General features: G+C 45.1%; 7 protein-coding genes across 7 annotated transcripts; 5 read left to right on the top strand and 2 right to left on the bottom strand.

Moving 5' to 3' along the window:
• Positions 1–743: 743 nt before the first annotated feature.
• Positions 744–2,301, top strand: N7474_010106 (uncharacterized protein; the record flags this gene model as incomplete). The annotated part of the gene is made up of 2 exons (XM_057201516.1): positions 744–1,059; positions 1,109–2,301. The coding sequence occupies 2 exons, from the start codon at positions 744–746 to the stop codon at positions 2,299–2,301; spliced, it is 1,509 nt and encodes a 502-aa protein (XP_057049503.1).
• A 523-nt stretch (positions 2,302–2,824) lies between these two features.
• Positions 2,825–3,321, bottom strand: N7474_010105 (uncharacterized protein; the record flags this gene model as incomplete). Its single annotated transcript, XM_057201515.1, has 2 exons — positions 2,825–3,022; positions 3,070–3,321. 2 exons carry the CDS (start codon positions 3,319–3,321, stop codon positions 2,825–2,827), a joined length of 450 nt encoding a protein of 149 aa, XP_057049502.1.
• A 1,696-nt stretch (positions 3,322–5,017) lies between these two features.
• On the top strand, positions 5,018–5,900 carry N7474_010104 (uncharacterized protein; the record flags this gene model as incomplete). The annotated part of the gene is made up of 3 exons (XM_057201514.1): positions 5,018–5,479; positions 5,527–5,819; positions 5,879–5,900. The coding sequence occupies 3 exons, from the start codon at positions 5,018–5,020 to the stop codon at positions 5,898–5,900; spliced, it is 777 nt and encodes a 258-aa protein (XP_057049501.1).
• A 1,934-nt stretch (positions 5,901–7,834) lies between these two features.
• N7474_010103 (uncharacterized protein) lies at positions 7,835–9,193 on the top strand (the record flags this gene model as incomplete). The annotated part of the gene is made up of 1 exon (XM_057201513.1): positions 7,835–9,193. One exon carries the CDS (start codon positions 7,835–7,837, stop codon positions 9,191–9,193), a length of 1,359 nt encoding a protein of 452 aa, XP_057049500.1.
• Positions 9,194–11,300: 2,107 nt separating this feature from the next.
• On the bottom strand, positions 11,301–12,134 carry N7474_010102 (uncharacterized protein; the record flags this gene model as incomplete). Its single annotated transcript, XM_057201512.1, has 1 exon — positions 11,301–12,134. One exon carries the CDS (start codon positions 12,132–12,134, stop codon positions 11,301–11,303), a length of 834 nt encoding a protein of 277 aa, XP_057049499.1.
• Positions 12,135–12,288: 154 nt separating this feature from the next.
• N7474_010101 (uncharacterized protein) lies at positions 12,289–13,051 on the top strand (the record flags this gene model as incomplete). The annotated part of the gene is made up of 2 exons (XM_057201511.1): positions 12,289–12,948; positions 13,004–13,051. The coding sequence occupies 2 exons, from the start codon at positions 12,289–12,291 to the stop codon at positions 13,049–13,051; spliced, it is 708 nt and encodes a 235-aa protein (XP_057049498.1).
• Positions 13,052–15,072: 2,021 nt separating this feature from the next.
• N7474_010100 (uncharacterized protein) lies at positions 15,073–16,067 on the top strand (the record flags this gene model as incomplete). The annotated part of the gene is made up of 2 exons (XM_057201510.1): positions 15,073–15,234; positions 15,288–16,067. The coding sequence occupies 2 exons, from the start codon at positions 15,073–15,075 to the stop codon at positions 16,065–16,067; spliced, it is 942 nt and encodes a 313-aa protein (XP_057049497.1).
• Positions 16,068–19,079: the final 3,012 nt, after the last annotated feature.

Here is a 19,079-nt window from a genome sequence, read left to right as displayed (position 1 = left end):
CGCAAATCGGAAGAAAAGCAGACCTCGGATATTTTTGATCTAGCAAAAATAGTCATGGAGCTAATGCAAAAGTACGTTAAAGCCGACGGGGCTATTGGTATCGATAATCTCGACCAATGGCCCTCCGATTCACACGCAGTTGACTTCTTGTCACGGACAACCTCTGCCCAGTCAATCAAAGAATTGCAAAGAGTAAGCGACTAGTCACACCTGCTGATGGACCTTAACTAAACTCGGCGTTACTTCAGCATCACCTTCTAGTTCAATCGTCCTTGAATCAGGGTGATCTTGTCGGGCTGGCGTGGTTTGCTCTTATTTCTACACGTACTTTTTATTCTTTTGGCCCCTAAATATTTGTGTATCTCTACAATCTGCAATTCTAAACTATCTTCTAAAATCCGTTGAGTTGAAAATTGCGGATATTAAGCATGTTCTAAGTTTTGATATGGATCAAAAGTCAGTCGAATATATTTTTTACCTATCCTTTCTCGGTATGTGCAGAAGAACTCTATTTCGCCCATCCATTTTCATACCTAAATTGGGCTGCAGGTCAACCTAGATTTAATTTAGTTTGCAGAATTCTTTTTTCCCTTCACGGCGTCATTCATTTCAGCACTGGGAAGTTTCCGGATAGAAGTATTCTCTCGATATAAATTATGCTCATGCTGCCCCTTAACATCAGAAGATAAGAATAACCATTGTCAAATTCATTGTGATTGTTGCCTAAGGAATACTAGTTACCAATGGATCACAATCCTCAGACAGAACTTTACGCTCATTTGGTTAACTGTGGCCTTCTGACGCACATAGGTCAAGGCGGGAAGGAAACCACAGACCTGCCTAAAGATATCAAAGAGGGCAAAAAGGAATTATCTCCTAAGCAGCAGGAAAGGCTAAATGAAGCTATTCGAAGCCTAGTTCAGCACATAGAAGCAGCGGACGTCAGAGACTTGAAATTGCCCGGATATACGGGAAGTGAACCAGTCAATGACATAGCCAACTTAATCGTGACTTACGGAGTGGCAAACAGCGTAGATCGAGCAGAAGAGGCTCACCAAAGTAGGTAACAAGGTAATTACACTAGAAAATAAGTTCTAACTTGAAACAGAGCTGAAGTCTTTGACCCATGAAGGGGTGAATCCAGATATGGACGTGGATTCGTCAAACGTACCTGAAAGATCTGCCGATGATCGTGAAGGTGCCAGAGAGAGTGCTGAGCAAAGTCTGCATGAAGATGCATCGAATGCGCAGGCATCTGCCGCAGCTGGCTCTGAAGCAGCTCTAGGTAGAAATGGGGCAACGCAACAGCCCAATGTTTACAGAACTTCCGGTCTTGCCGCTCGCAAATACTCACCAGTAAACTCATCTATCCTTCAACGCTGGCAAGAACATAATGCGTGCGTGGAGATCACGGGTGACCAGCATTTTACAGTCATTCTTTTTCAATATATGACAATTAGGAGAGTAAGGAAAGATGAAAACGATGGAAAAGAAACAATAGAGTATTCGAGTCTATATGGTGTCCAGCGAAAATATAACAAGAAGTACTGTTATGAACTTGCGAGACCCAAGGAGATATCGCAGGCAGGGAAGGAGCTATGGGAAAGTATAGACGAGCAGAAGAAGCTTGTTCTGATCCCATCTAAGCGACCAAAGTTCCGCGCACAAGACTACGGCGAGCTGAACTGGTTTTATTTCGGCTGCTACAAAGTTCCTGAGTATCGAAGGGAAGGAAAAATGAAAACATCTCCCACCACTATTTGTCCTGTCGAGGTTTCTAAAAAGGATGGTATCCAATTACTTATATTGTCGGAAGTCCAAGCTATCGATAATAACGCAAGAAAAATACTTGAAATCACCTCTAAGAGAGATGACGTACCTCCTCCGTGGAAGGCCAGATCGAAAAATACGATAACTCCAGATCCGAAATGCCACCGGAAGGAAGAAGAATCCGATGCAACTGATGATACTGATAATGCAATAGCTGCGCCTAGAGCGAAATTGTCGAAGGAGCCTAGAGCAAAGTCATCAAAGGAGCCTAGTTCCGAGGGAGCCGTTGGTATCGCCATGAGCGCGATGGATCTCGCTACTGACGCAAACACTTTAATAAAAGATCTCTCAAAACGTCTTGATGATGTAGAAAGTGCGGTAGGAAAATTGCCGGATGTGTTGGAACAATTCAAACAGGACATCATTAAAGCATTGTCTCCAGGCGGAAATCCAAGGGCAATCAGCACTCGAGAGCAGAATTCTTTGCACTTTCCCTCGCCATCTCCAGAATCAAATGATTCGGACTATTGAGCTGCATTGAAGTGTCGTTTCAAGATTCAAGTTGATTTTACCTCCTAAATTATGGCTTCTTTGAATTTGCATAGGCTACCATGACATTGCATTGATTTATCACAGAGCTGCAAGAGACTTGCTCTAGTTTGGCCCTTAAGTTACGCTAGATTTATCATTATTAATAGTTTATTTCGTATTCCTTTTTATCTTTCTTTCTTGGCATCGGATCTGGATTTTGAATGAGACGTGACCGATTATGCTGAAGACCCCCACCAAAATTATTCTTCTAGAAATTGATCAATATTTATTTATAATTATGATTCTTCATATTAGAAGACAATTTGTAGCATTACTCGGCCTTTCATGGTTTTGCATTTGCAGATTCATGATATTAGTGACTATATTTGATTTATATTTTGAGGCTGTATTTTTTCATCAGTACAATTAAAAACATTCAAAAACATATTGCAAAGAAGCAGAGACTAAGCTAATTGTGTGTCTTGATGCTTGCTTACTCCTACTAAGTCATGGAAAACATGAATCAGGATGGCTGTGGAAATGAGCGCTGTTTCTGACCAGAAAGGCCAACACCATCGCTTTCCTGACACGCGCGCATATACTCGGACAGGAAAGGAATGTGATCTTCATCTACCCAGAACTTCACCATATATTGCGTAACTGGGCCCTCTTGCCGGTAAACAATTCGCTTATTCAGTATCTCAGTTTCAATACTGTCGTCCTTGTTTGTCATTAGAAACGATTTTCAAATTATGGAAGAAGACATACCTCATCTTCATCAGTGCTATCGGACAGCTCGTCTGCCTCTACGTCTGGTGGCTCATACTCCGATTCATCTTCATCCTGACCATGCCCCAAGTAGTCTGAGACTATAAATTCTTTATCCGACTCTGTCGCTGAGTAATCGGATTCACTCTCGCCGTCAGTGGATTCAATGTCTATACTGCCTTCGTCGTCTTCTGGCTGCTCTTTGATACTTTCAAGGACGGTGGGTGTTTTCCAAAAGACCTGGGAGTTCATGGTTGCAAGCCGAAAGCAAAATATTGATATGGAACTTCTGCTGCTACTGCCGGTCGATTTGACGTTGTCGCTTCGACATAGATAGTCACCTAGATTTGGCTAGTATTTTATATACATGCCGAATGTTGTAATTATTGGTCTCCCTCGCAAGGACTCTCTAATTCTGCCTCATGAAACTGTGCCCTATTATCCGATAAAGGTAGCAGGAGGGAAAGTACTATTTGGATATGAACAGCATCAGTGAAGTATCGACATTTTATTTCCAGCAGGGCTGGAATAACTATCTGTTTAGAAGCCCTAAACTTTTATCAAGCCTGAATAAGGAGAGAACGAGAAAAGGGCAAAGGGTGGTTTGGCTCCTTTCGAGTCGACCATGGAAATTTTCAAGGTTAGAAGTTAACTTGGACTTCTTTTTTTGCCCCGCATAATAAACTCTTAGGTTATTTGTGTCCCTATTCTAATTAATTTTACGCTTGTTGAGCTTTTGTGACTTATGACTATAGTTCCAACCTGTCTTGGATACAGCGTTACCCTACAATCCACAGTCCGGCGAAAAGGAGAAGTGTAGACGGCTCGTTCACGTCACTTTCTTTCTACTCATTAGGCTTCGGCTACATCATTGGCATTTCCCATTTTACGACATTTGTTTTTGGAAGGTTGGAACGATCGCACACCACATTTACGCTTTTATGTTGTACAGGCGATAATATTTGAAGAGAAATAATCATCCGGCTTTTTCGTCAACGTAAGCAATTGAAGTCTTGTTTAAGAGATCCCGTCTGCGTTGAACAAGACGAAGGTATGAAGAAGCTAGTGAGAGCTATTCTCAGCTTAACTCAAAAGGACACTTCTCCTCGACTGCCTCTGCATCGTGATAACGAGAACCCACAATAGATGTTTCAAAATGGGTTTGGATCTTGAGAGAACGTCATTCATTGACCAGGGACTGCACGACAATGATGTAGACTGTCCGGAAGATGAAAAGAATGCACTGGGAGCATCCACTCAGCCTTTGGGCTTAACGCGATCATACGCTCACGACTGGGGGCCATATGATGCATTTAGAGAGCTCTATCAAAATTGGTAAGGCCGATGTTAGGAAATTGTGCAAGCGTCTTTGGCTGTGAAACATTTGTACTAATCAAGATACAGGAAAGATTCTATAGTAGCCACTCATAGACTATCCTTGCTTGGGTTTTGCCCAAGTGTAAAGGAGACGGATAGAGAAATCATGATCACAATACGGAACGCACCAGATCGGCGCAACCCACCAGAGACGTCTCAATATGCCGGATTTATTCGGTTTAAAAAATTGACAGGCATTGTAGAATTAACTAATTTCAGCGCGACACTTGACCGGAAATGCCTAGAATTAGGGTACACAACCAAGACCACCGATCAGCGATTGACAGGTAGACATGGTGAAGGCCTAAAATTAGCGGCGTTGGTGTTATGTCGCAATGGCTATCATGTTAAAGCGTGTTCGAACAGTTGCTACTGGAATTTTGGCTTCCGCGGCAAGCCAAATCAAAATTTTTACTGCCAAATTAGCCCTGCGAGCAAAACCAAAACACAACGACAAAAAATAGCGTCCGAGAAACGCCAAGAAGACAAAAAGGATCGGAAACTCATGGCTCATATATGGGAGGATGTTTCCTTTGTTATCAGGAAAGGCCTCCACAACGGAGAGCCAAAAATGACCACGGACGAATTTTGGCACTGGATGCAAGTCACGATAGACGTCAGGCCGCCTTCCCAAATCGTCCACACGTTGGGCGGAGACTTGATCTTAGACGATCGTTTCTCTGGGAAGCTGTATTCGAAAGGAGTCCAGGTATCTTTACATGACAGCGAGGAACACAGGTTTCGCGCTTGCTACAATCTGGTAGACGGATCGTTTACCAGAGATCGGCGGCAGATTACTGGATTCGAAGAATCTAAAGTTATCGCTGATATCTGGTCAAGCTCTATTGGAAGGGGAGATAGAAATGTCCTCTCCGTTTATGTGGATTTACTTCGACATTATCCAACAGCAAGGGATGTGAGGTCAGCTGCGCAGTTCGTGACCGAAAGTACTGCCAAAAAAATTTGGGCAGTACTCGTGGATGAGGCCAAAGAAAACTCAGCATTCTACTATGCTAAAATTCAAGAAAATCAGGTAAATTCCTAATGTCTTTTAGTGAGCTGATATTAACAGAGATCCAGACTTCTGAGGTAATTCGAAAAGAGCTCAAAAAAGAACCGTGTCGAATTCCTACCTCCCTTTGGCAGCTTCTTCGAGATCACCACCTCATCCTTACTCCCAACGAAGAGCTTCGGCGCTGCCTCGGTGAGTCTGAGATTGTCAAGCTTCCAGAGACGCAATTCGCACAGGAGATGGACCGAGCATTGCGGGGAATTCTCCTCGCGGAGCCATTGACGGAGACAGTCCGCCTCGTTTATGTTAGCTCTGACAATGAGAAAACAAACATCGCGTTCCTAAAAGATAGAAATACTCTGTACGTCCATGAGAAGTGGCTGGACTGCAAGCGCGCCCACTTAACCAGTGGATGTACAGTTGGGACGAATTTCCCTCCTAGTCACTCGCAGTCATTCTTTTGTGACCACTTAGTTGAGGAGATTTATCAGCGCGCTCTGGCGCTGATTCAGCCCACGCTCAAGTCCAGGTCGCCTCTTCCAGCGGAGGAACTGACTTACACTTTATTTCGCACTTGTCGAGAAAAGCTATGTGAGATGCCTCGTGCCATCCGTATGATTCCAAGTGGGAACATGTTATTCCACGTGCTTTGGGATGACGGTTTTAGTCGCGCGTTTTCGCGGACTTTCGGTCCTTGTGTGGAATATATTGTTATCCTCCATTCCGCATCTTGCTACCTGGAATCAGACCGGCTCCTTTTTCGACAAGATGAGATTAAGTGTGATTGTCCACGCAAGCGAGTATCCGAGGGCGAGAACGAAGTTTTTTTTCAAGTATCAGATGAACAGCCCTGCTTTCCTATGGTCGCAAGGAATAGGGAAAATGCATTGTTTGGGATTCCCCCCGCTGCTACTTCTCCAGTCAACACAGATTCTTTCTCAGTGCCCACAAGCGGTAATTCTCCCTTCGTAAAACACGAAAGTGAAAGTTCCGTGGCAGAGAAAATTGAAGATAAGGAGAGACCCGAAACCTCGAGTGATTTAGAGAATAGTAAGAAACCCTTCGATTGGAAAACGGATATTCCAGTTTTCGCTAATGTTAATCTTTTCTATCCTTCCCCAGCCGCATTGATCTTCCATTGTAACGAGGGAATGAGAAACGTGAAAAAAGAAAAAGGACATTCGCATGTAAAAATACCTCATAGTGCTTGTAGCAATAGAGGTAACGACTCCAATTTGTCGGTAGCACATGATTGTGTTCAAGGTATCGATCGTACGGAAGACTTGGAAAGTCGCTCGCGGGGAGTCAATAAGTCTCATTCAGAGTCCGCACAAGATCCACTACGTCTAGATGCCCACCTCGATCGCAATGACCTTGATAACCTTTCTCCAACCGCAATTTCAACTAGTTATACGGAATTGGAGGATTTAATACAACGGCACGCAAATCAGCCGTTTCCGGCAGACAACCCAGCAGCTTTTGCCGGCAATGAGAGAACCAAAAGGCAGAGAAACGACCTTGTGGGACACGATTCGATCAAAAGATTGAAACAAGAGAAGGATGAAACAAGTGAGTTTGAAGGATAGGAAGATGGAGGTCTTCATAGTTTTCATGTACTGTATTTTGGCTCCCGGAAGGGGGGTTTTTTCTGGTAAGCTTTGGGATATGCCGCACAAAACTCAATGAGCTCTATCATGATAGTTACGAAACTTCTTTCCAAACTCAGTATCTATGTTCCCTTGATTGCTTGCTTGATTTTGATTTCTACCTTGATTGGTCAAGTACCATTATACTATGTCCACATACTCACCTGATAATGATACTCAACGTTTACAGGAGTCCTTGTCTTTGAAAGGGTTAAAGTAAGTTACTGTAGTAATACAGTGGCGACCGTTATTGCCTTCCATGTTCGAAACACAGAGATGCTCTTTCAAACCCTAATCACATGATGCGCTAAACCCAATATGAACTGCCTGTAAATAACATGTTTTGTAAATATTGGTCAGTCGACACCGGAATTTTTATTATACCGGTATACCGGTATGGCAGTTACGGGTTCTAGATCTTGGAATCATGGGGTGGGTGACTAGAAGGTTCCATGCAAACTTAGCAAACAAGATTCCCCCTGGCAGTTTGTCAACAATCCTCTTCTGTGACTATCTCGCAGTTGCTTCACTGTAGAAGGCCTGGCGCTTTCGTGGGCGTCCATCTTGGGGTCAAGTTGATAGCACGGCTCAACAGTATGGTTTGTTTCTTACGTGATCTCCACCTTGCTTATCGTCGCCCACCGGCTTTGGGTCTTACTGGACACTAGGGATTACTAGCTAACCCCTTCCAGTTCTGCTTAGGCCACCCCTCGTACGAAAGATCTTCACGATGACCAATAGCCTTTTTGGTGACGATGCCTATCAACCCCAAGTGGTCGACCCATGGGACGAAAATTCTCAATATGCCCCCACGCCCGGTAACTTTAGTGGCGCTAGCCTGTACTCTCCCAGCCCTGCCCCGGATTGTACCACGGACCAGCTGCAGTCGGATCAACTCAAATTTCTCCCATTGGTTGAATGGAGACCAGACGGCGAATACGATGAGCAGCCTCCGAGATATGTCTGCTACACAATTGCATGGAAGCTTATACTCAACCGCAAGACGGTAGGTAAAGTGACCGAAGAAGATTTGGTTGTAGCCCCCAGTGACTACTGGGAAGAAAGTTTGAAGGCAGATGTCGAAGATATGCTGCAACCGAAAAAGAAGCGTCACCAGCGAGTTCGATCTGAAGGCACGGCTGTCACTATATCAGTGAACGACCGGTCTCAGAGAAATCTCGAAAATTTTTATAATTCCACTAATATCAACTGGAAACCAGTTGAGAAGCAGCTTCGTAAATGGAGCAACTTGCTTCGTATTGGCAGGAAGCTCACGATCGATATTGCCTTCAACTATCGGGAGGATGATGATGGCCATTCCATGCCTTCCTCAAGAAGAGTTGAAAAGAGAGGCCGTGTGTCCGCAACCAGCAGGATGTTGGCTGACCGTGAGGCACACATTGAGGCGGAGGAAGAGAGTACTGGGCGACCCTCAACTTGGAGTCGTGTATATGAGCTTATGCGATGTAATGTCCGCTCATGCCCTTTGAAGTCTGATTGGTGCTGGGAAGACCCGAAGGACAAGAAACATTACAAACTCAGGAGCTCACATCTAGAACGACTCATTGGCTATGTCGATGATGGTGGCGTCCTAGATGGTCATGGTGATGTCCCCAGTGATATTCGTCGAGACCTAAGCCTGGAAAGCCAGACAGGAAAAAAGACGAAAAAGACTGACTTGTCAACTACCGCACAACAATATCCAACTATTATCAATGTCCTGCCAGCACAAGCAGGGAACACTTCGACGCTTACTTCGTCTCTGCCCAGGCCGTTATCAGACGAGCATGTCGTAATTCCCGGGCCTCGTGAAGAAGCCGTTAGGGAATACTGCAAATGGCTGGAATCACGCGCCACCGACGAGGCATACAAAGCGGATTTCCGGAGAATTTGCCAAGTGACTCTGGAAAACCACCTAGATCTTGAACTAATACTCGAGGACTGCGACACTGGCTTCTACGTTCAGCGTGGGATCCAAATTGGAACTGCCCGTCGCTTCCTGCGCGACATAAACGAATGGGCGACTGTGAAGAACTCGAACATGTGCTTGAACCCGACCGATGAACAAATTCTCAACCTTTCCGAATAGACGTAATAGCTATATTTTCTTACTGTCCCCCGCGTGCGGCTGGCTCCACGGAAGGTTATCTGAAGGCATGATATTTCTGTTGGTTGAGGAGGTGTAATGCATATTGGCCTTGGTCTGTAATAGTTACATGATATTATCGGTTATTATCATCCCAGAATATTGCGCGTGTACTGGTTATTTACTTTTTATCTACATCCTTTGATTTTGTGACGCTTACTCCACCATTCCGGAGCGGAAAAACGCTCGGCACTAAGACGTAGTCGGCTTCGCAGTCAGTGACGCAGACTTTTGCAACACCACTGTCCTTGCTTGCCTCACTCGCCTTTTCCACTTTTAATGGAGTCTACTCTCTGTGCCCCCTACCAAGCCTTTCTCAATGGCCCTTGTGAGGCAGCAGGCGTAGAATCTACTCACTGTGACTATTTTAGAGAACCTCTTAGAGACAATGCCATACCAGGTACATTCAAAAGGACGGTAACTCCTGTACAGTGATCTGTTGGACTTATCTGATTGGCACACCTGGGCGCAGAGCGCGGGTCTTGGCAACGTGGCAGTGCAGTAAAGGAGGGCGGGCAAGACTTGTCGATCCCCTTTGATTTTAGTAATTCAAGCCCCCACCCCCCCCCCCCCCCCCTTCTTTGCTACTGTACTCTACAGCCAGTCTCACTGGATCAGTCCTTACAACCACATACTTCCTTCGTATTTTCCACGCCCCTTTTTGCTCCACCCCTCTCCTCTACCGCATATCACGGTGTGTTTGTCATGTCATTTGGTTTCTCTGTCGGAGACATAATTCTCTGCACCCAGATAGCACATCGCCTTTTCTCTTCCGTCACTGATGGACGCAAGAGAGCACCTCGCGAACTCAAAGAGCTCGAGGATGCATTGTTCGGCCTCTGCTGTGCCTTAGACCATCTGTATAGAGAACATGAGTCTATGGTGGTCAGGACCGCTTCAAAACCCGACATTGTTGCGGCCCTGATCAATCAACACTTGGGGTACATGATCAGGTCCTGTCAGGAGACATTAGAGGAGCTTGATAATGCCACGGCCAAATATCGAGAAGCGGCCGGCGATCCTCGTCATGCGCCCCGCAGTTCGTGCACGGTCGCCAGTGTAATATTTTCTCCACAGTTCAAGGCCCAAGTCAGGATCCAATGGAAGAGGATTCTATGGGATCTACGAGGCGACTCCTTGACCGAGTATCGGCAGAAGCTTCAAATCCATACGGATTCGATCAATCTCCTCTTGAGCACTTTTATATGGTCAGTCCATGCCTGCCTCTCTTCTTGGACAAAAAGGTCTAAACTATGATTTCAGGTCTGCTACAGATCGCATCGAAAAAGAGGGTAAACGTCATGCGCAGAGGATGGATGAGCTCTCGCACCAAGTGTCCCAGTTCAGTAAAAACGTATCCCAGTTGGTGCAAAGTCTCCAAGCCCCAATGACTACAGCACGGCTTCACCATCCCCTTGACTCGCCTGGCTCCATACGCTCGATTGGCCAAATAATGAACACGTCTCTGGCAATATCTGACGGCCGGCAACTCACAGGATTTGGATCTACGGGGAATTTATCAATCGAATTCACACCACGTTGCAATCCTTCGCCCTTGATATTTTCGTGTGGGCATGTTCATTGCAAGAGCGAATCAGACGGACAACACGTACCGAAATTGTGGACAAGACACAGCGCAGGCGGTGTTAAGCAGCATAATCATTGATTCATTACACGATTTAACTTCAGTGCCGAGCGTTTTTCCATTCCGGAAGTGGCCTCTGGTTCTAGTCGTTTGTATGTTTCATATTTATACATTGAAGAGGCGAAAGTGAAGGAGTTCAAGATCCAGATGTCAAATAAGGCTTATAATGCTGCTGGGTAACGAGAGAAATGTGTGGATTAGTTTAAGTGCGGTGTGTGACAAGTGCGCTTAATGGTCTTTACAAAATCCGTGCTCACGTGTTACCGCTGGCTACCAGCCAATCACAAAGTAGTATCGGGCTTAAACGCCTTCTTGCATATCTCGGGTATGAAGGCTAGGTTTTGACAGAATCGGGTATCAATACATCTGAACTAGCAAATTAGGATTGGGATTATCCAGTTTACCCTAGTCCAGAGCCCAGTGATTGTCTTCTGCCGCTAGCATTCCGAGATACCATAATCCTAATAAAACCGAGAGGCGTCCAGCACCTCCACTGGCCCACAGGACAGGTGTAGCGACGGCTAAGCGGCCATCTCTATCCAGCCGTTTGATTGCGACAAGCTCAAGATTTGAGAGGATAAACCCATGCCGGGCGTTGTGCTGGTCCATATAGAAGTTCACTTGCGCCAAAACCTGCTTGTACTCTCGTTGGTCTGCCAGGTTCTGCGAAAACTGCATTGATGATCTCCACTTCCATGACACCTTCAAGTCCCCAGGGGCTCGATTGACACCCGTGGAGAGACTAGCGCCAACTACGATAAACGCAGCATCAGGCCTGAACTGGTCAACTATCCTCGCGGAACCCCCTCCGTCTATTGTAGTTTCAGAGAGCCGATGTGTTGCAAGCTGCGGAGAGAGCTGTTCGAACCCAGCTCGAAGGGCGCGTCGAACACGATTCATAACTAGATCAGAGAAACGAAGATGGAAGGTTGCTTCATCTTTGAGTGGGGCAGGTGGAGATGTAAAAGGGTCAGGCCTGATCCGCTTTGTATTTAATAATTCTGCGTATTGTAGAATGATAGTAGAATAACTGAATTCTGACCACGGGACAATGTGAGTAATATCGTCCGCATCGTACTGGGGATTTGTGGTGTTTGGGCCAGGTGTAGTCCCTTGAGTTGGTATTGTCGGGAGGGCGATAGAGAGGTAGTTCAGAAGCGTTTGCATTTGAGTTTCCATCTGTTGCCGCATAAATACATGAGTTCTGTGTAAGATCGAAAGGATGACCATGTGGACCATGGTTCAAGAATGAGGGGGCGATTAGATTCACACCATCACATGACATTTTGTTCTTACGTAATTCAAGGAGGCGCGCTATTTCGGCCAAGCCTTCCGGTTCCTCACCAACACCTCCTTCGCTCAGCTTTGACTCGATGTAGCTCACTCAACGACCATGCATTCGCAGAGTGCTTGCTCTTTAAACCTAGGTCCCTCCGATATTGACATCAGAAGGGAGGTCAGTCGCTCAAAGACTTCCACGATATATGAGATACAGCTAGTTGGGAAGAAATATGCTATGAAGCTTGTGAGTTCGATTTTGCCATCCAAGGGCGAGCTGACATACCAGTTCCATGACAATGGTGACCCAGGGTACACGAAAAAAGGCCGAGATTTAAACCGCTTTCGCTGCGAATTGAACGCCTATAACAATCTTCATGAATTCGGCGTTTGTGATGGTGGCTTTGTTCCGGCTTTTCACGGCTACATCGATCGAATTGATCCGTCCGCTTTCCACCCACCGCTTAGACATTTCGTCGGCGATAAATTCCAACCAAGGGCGATCCTGCTTGAGTACTTGCCGGATGCGGAAAGACTAAATTGCGAGAATTATTCGGAAGATCTCTTTCGCGATGCGGTTGATGGCATAAAAGAGATTCATGGTGCTTTTGTCCATCACCATGATATTTACCCGAAGAACATGCTTGTTGTGTCTGGTGACCGAATTGTATGGATTGACTTTGATGTTGCGACAACTTTCAGCAATATGGGTCCTCGTGAGAGAGCATATTGCGAATATGAAACCGAACTTGTTAAGAGTTTTGGAAAACTTTTGGTTTGTCTTGCTTCCTTGTCATAAACATCATTAATCTAACAGATATAACCTCCAGAGTGAGGACAAGACACAAGGTCTTCCTCCCAACACAAAGTACTATTGATCGACGAGCGGAACAACAAACCAAGCCAGCATGATAGTGGATCATAAGGGTTTATTGCACACGCAACCTGGCTTGTGCTCCTTGCTGCACACACTGTCTAGTACGGCGGCCACTCATGCCTTTTCTATCGTTATACCTGCATGTCGGAAATGGCCTTCGGCGCTCTGTTGTTTTGCACCAATATGATGCACGCACCGTCGAAGGAAGGCATCAAACTCTTCGTCTGGATTCTCTTCATACGCTGACCAAGCTTTCTTGATGTAAGCCTTGAGTTCCGCAAAGAACTCCTCGATGGGGTTGAAATCCGGAGAGTAAGGCGGCAGATACAGTAATTTGACTCCCGCGTCAAAACATAACTGCTTGACTCGGTCCGAATGATGGAAAGATGCGTTATCCATAACAAGCACGGATTTTGGCTCCGGCCACCTCCCGCAATGCTGGAGAAGCTGCTCAATAAACGATTCGAAGAACGCAGCATCCGTTGAACCTTTGAAAATACGAGACAAAATAATACCGTCTTGAGCATAGGCTGGTAGTATTTGGTAGCGTTGGCCCCGATGAAATTTAGACACTTGGACTGGTGTCACGCCGAGTGGTGACCAACCGGTCCGCCTATAACCCACCCGCTTATCACATCCAGACTCATCAACAAAAACCAAATGGTATGAACGAAACTCGGATCGTTTATGCTGGTAAAAATCTCGTAGTTGAGGGTTCTGTTCTTTGGCTTTCTGCTGGGCTTTCTTTTTTGTCCAGCCAGCCCGGGCAAGAGCACGCTTGATGCTAGATGAGGACGGTAATATGTTAAACTCGTCCCATAGAAAGATAGCCATCTCTTCGACATATAGGCCGGGCTTTTCGGCAAGGTGGTCACAAAGAGCGTCCAGCATCACAGGAGTGACACATGGAGGGCGGCCGGGAGGGATGGGAGGAGACCTGGGACTTCCGAACAACCGCATATTCTTGCGTATGTTAGTGATAGAACGCTCGCTACACTTCGCAACCTTGGCCATTTGTGATGTGGTGAGTCTGTTCCTGCTGCGTATCATATGGACTATGATATTATGCTGCCAGGAATCGAGGTTTCGTGCCATTTTGCAATGGCTTCGGAGGATTGTCGGTGCCTGAATTCGGACGCTGTTGTTGAGACGGCCCCAGGGGTGTTGTTATTTTTGGGTCTATAATGATACACTACAATACAGGTCACATGGATTTTTTTCTCAGAACATTTTGTTAAGATACGGTAATTAACATATCCGGTTTAGCGTATCATGTGATTAGGGTTTGAAAAAGCATCGCTCTGTTTCCGATATGGAAGGCAATAACGGTCGCGACTGTAAATGGCTCAAAGAGATTAGCTTCAATATTCGCCTTGTGCAGTCTTCAACTGACACAGTTATGTCATGAATAAACTTAAATTCGCGCAATTCTTAACGAAGCTACGGCTGGGAGGTGAGAGGGCAACACAGGCCGACAAAGCGACGCGTGTCAACATCATGTTATTAATTGATCCTACAATTAATATCAAACAAAGCGTGTCATGTTCAAGACGTTACTTGGTCAATTTATCAGCTGATCCATATCGGGACAAGTCACATAGACAAGATTTGATTCATGGTCAACAATTACCGTGGTAATAACCTGCGGTTGAACTTTCTGATTCGGAAACCAGCCATAAACGGAAACTTTCATATGGAATAACTGATAGCATCGGTCAATTAAATGATAAATTGAACTCGGATGTACATGGTTCGTAAAAGTTGACCATAGCGGATAATGCTCCGAAGACTCTTAAAAATTCGTTAAACAATCATCCCCTGCGTGGGTAGAACGAGGATACATTTTGCCGTCAACTAGAAATTGATATTTGGAATCCTATTTAAGACCTTGAAGTTCCGAATCCAAAGCTTTCATTGTTTATTCTCATTATATTATTTCGATGTTCATGCTACTCAATGGACCCCAACTCGCAAACCCCTACTTTTTGGCCGCGTGGAGAGACTTGGCATTCTACAGCCTCGATGAGACGAGTGACACATTTGAACATCATTCACTCACGGTTAGCAAACGTCACGCAACAAAAGTCCACCATTTTGGCGAAACACAACCTCCAAGTAGCTGGGCGGAAACGGGAAGATGCTGAGTTTCTCCAAACCATGAATAGATTAGATGAAGAGGAATATGTACGTAAGTTCAAATTGTGCTGGATTTTGCAATGTTAATCTCCCTATGGTAGGGTCTTCGTACCTCTTGGGAAGAATTTTACAACGGAACAGCAACCCACCACGAAAATGAAACGGCCACGACACAGAGTTTACATCCCGTCTCGTCACATTCTATCCCAACAGAAGCTGAAGCATTGACTCAACAAAATTTCGGAGAGCGAGATTTCTTCCACTCAAACCAATCATCGCCATCATCTTCGGTGGAGACAGAGATTTTGCCGCCATCACCTCCGCATATACCAACCACAACAGCGTCCGCAAAAGTTGTTGATGGCGATTCCTCAATGATCTCGAAGGATTTCCAAATAATAGAAGACGTCTTTTCAGAGAAAAGACATGGCCGTCCGATTGGATGTGATTCCATGGGCCGTCCGCTTTGGAAGCGACAGTCTGATGGCGAATTAGTTTACATTGCATGTCCAGTGTGTGGGAAGGACAGTTTCGGGACTCTACACGGGATCATGTGTCATCTGAAAGCCAAGCATAAGAACCGAAAAAGACCAGAGCGCTCCAAACTGCTGGATGTTTGTGGAACAGTTTTCTCCCCAAGTTCCTCATCTGCCACTGTGTCATCCAAAGGTGCCGAAAAGAACAAATGGACGGCCCATGCGCAAAGCCAAAGCCAAGCACAGGCCGCTCTGCTCCTTGAAGGTGAAGGTAGAGAGAAAGGAAAGTATTCAACGCAGTCTGAGGGAGCCGATGAACATGGTGGAACCCCTCTCGACCAAGATAAACTCCAATCACCAGTTCTTCCGTTTGAAAATCAGTCCATAGCATCGATAATGAATTAAGGGTCCCCCGAACTCTCGTATTCTATTGGACTGATAAACAAAGTACATATTTAAAGACTGACAGCAGGTATTTTATATCTAATTCTGTACCAAACCCATTGGCTTCTTTTCTTCCATATCCTAAATAGCCCTTGTCTCAGTCTTTGCAGCTTGTTGAAAGCGATCACTTGGCCGAAAAAGAAAATCCTCTGCATTGCTTCACTGTGTTTCTAAATTCAGTTTGATTCAATTCTGTGTCCGAACAGATTATTTAGTAGGTCCGCTGGAACGAATTACCATTACGACAAGATTTATCCAAATTATTGAGTGACTCAATTTTGGTCCAGTCGGTATCACTTGGATTATGACGAATGGTAGTCGACTTTAGACCGGATATCTGACTAATATTTTCCTTTCAAAATATGAACACAACCTATTCTTTACTTCTTTGTGGATCTTGCAAATGCATGAGCTCCTTGACTTTTACTGTTCAGAATAGTTGCATATATCATTAACGCCATTGAATTGTTTTGCGGCCCATTCAATTTCTCCCTGCTCGAATTAGTTTTGGAAGCCGTCGGCAGAAAGGCGGTACGGAGTCAAGCTGAGGGTCTCTATCCCTGTCCCTTTTAGTTCTCTATATAATGTAAAACATGGCTTGAACTCGTTCTTTGAATTTGGAGTTCCGTTCGCTGTTAATAATGTCGCAATGGTTGAAAATCACAAAGCGGGAGGATAGGTGGATCGTTGCGGATGACGGGCAATTACGAAGGCTCGTCCAGAGCATGTCTGACCCAAATCGGCAATATCCTTCGGTGCTTACCTTTATCGGGAAACAGAGCAAATCAGAGGCTCTACGCGTGTTATTTCGTTCCAATAACACACGGAAGAACACTTCCCTTAGTCTCGCCAAGCTTCATCTGAGTGAAACTGCCGTCGAAGCTCAGTATCCAACTCTTGTAATCGACGGTAATATAGATAAACTATGCGATAGAGAGATCCGGCCAGGTTTGGACTACCGACAATCTCAGGGAATGCAGTATGAAATGTCTTACGAGGATAATTCATCATATTCGGATCTCAGAGATTTAATTTATAGTCTTCTTATATTTCCATTCTCGCATATAATATATATTTTTTCTGATGATATTGGTGGGCCGGAAACAACCCGATTGCTAACATCGTGGCTCGAGATAACAGAGGGTTTCAAGGAACCAATTCTCTCCCGTCCTAAGCTAGTCATTGTCTTTACTGACCCAAACGCAAATATTGCTGAGTCCGACCTAATTGACCAGCCTCTACGAGAAGCTCTACTAAGCTCTCTGGTTTCTGATTTGTCAACCATCGACCTGCGGAAACTCCATGTTCTGTCGCCCGATGCAAGGTTTCTTGACCTACATGCTGAAATGACACGTGATAGAGAGACTGTTCGTAATCTACGAGACACGAGTAATCTTCTGTTTACAGCTACCCACATCGAGGCCCTCTTTCGCAAGGCTATGGAACATCTGGCCCGAGAGCCCCATCGCCCGTTCAATTCAATTAAAGCTGCTAGAGAAGGCAACGATGTCGCTCCAAATGCTTCAAGACACCTGCAAAGCTTTATCAAGCTAGTTACCAATTCAGGGAAAACCGTTTCTGAAATTGCAATTTGCATTGCGTCCGCTTTAATCATGGATGCATATCCAAACGGGATGCACAGTAAGTTTCGCGCTTTTCACACCTCAGGCTTCTTGAATTTCGATTTCCTGGGCTCTTCTTATGTATACTAATAATATTAGAATTCAATCCTCTTCTTACGTTCAACACACATTACTCTAAACTATGCCATGAAGCTTGGACAGCGGCATCTTCAGAGACAGCAAAGATTGGATGTGATGCTATAAAGCTCCAATTTTGCTTCATTTTTACTAAACTGAAGCGAGATTCAAACACTGCAATTTATCGGAAAAACAGCCTTGAAAAGCAGAGTTCTTTATGGGCGCCTTTGCGGTCAAATACAACGTGCTTGAGTTGTCTACTCCGAGGAACAGACGAAATGCTTCCATGTGGCCACGCTATTTGTACTACATGTGTCAAAATCTGGGGAGAACGGGCTCGCCGGGCCGAATATCATTATAACATCCCTTATTGTGTTATCTGTCAACGAAAAATGAATCATATGGCGCGGGATTTGCCACCCACCAAACGTCCTGATCTTCTCGTGCTTGATGGTGGTGGAGTTCGAGGAATAATAACTCTAAAATTCTTGCTTGAACTAGAGAGAAGGCGATCGGGTAGACCAATCCGAGAAGATATCGATCTCAATATGGGGACGAGTGTCGGTCAGTGTTTTGCCCGAGAGAATTCTAATCTGGGATTGAAATGCAATCGCATACTAATTCATATTGTTAGGTGCGCCTATTCTGGTGGAGACCGCCATAAAAAGATCTAGCGCACGGCATGCAATGGAAATATTCAAGCCGCTTGTTCGGGAGATATTCACATCTAAATCACAGGGTACAAACCACATAGCCAAATTCGTCGATTTCCTCAGACGTTTATGGGCCGATGCTCTTTATGACTCGACAAACCTTAACAGCGCACTTCAGAAAACGTTTGGCACTACCACATATTTGTTCGATGTTCCGTGTTCGCCACCCGGAGTCCGAGTAGCCTTGACCACAAGCCAAGTAGAAAGCGATGGCACCGTTTCCTTGTTCTCAAACTATAGGCACTTTCGCAACCCAGGCGAGGAAGCCTCGTATACATCTATTATGCCAGAGAATGTTGATGAAGAGCCTTTGCTCTGGCAAGTGTGAGTACCGTCATTCAAATATTTGACGAAAGAAATTGTGTAATTTATAAGTAGTTAACTTCTTCTAGGGTGAGGTGTTGTGTTGCTGCTTTGAGGCAGGTCTATCTCATTCTTGCGTTAATCACAAGGTCCACTAACGAGAGTGGAAAGCTATTTTAAAGCCCAGTATTTACAAAATATAGGGACACTCCAAGATGCAGGTATTCTAGCTAACTGTCCACTCAAATTCGCAATCC

The sequence above is a fragment of the Penicillium riverlandense genome (assembly GCF_028828495.1).
Source record: "Penicillium riverlandense strain IBT 135883 chromosome Unknown utg000008l_segment0_segment0, whole genome shotgun sequence".
NCBI classification, from domain to species: domain Eukaryota; kingdom Fungi; phylum Ascomycota; class Eurotiomycetes; order Eurotiales; family Aspergillaceae; genus Penicillium; species Penicillium riverlandense.
The sequence above is the reverse complement of the archived record's forward strand: the minus strand, read 5'-3'. Positions and strand labels throughout refer to the sequence as shown.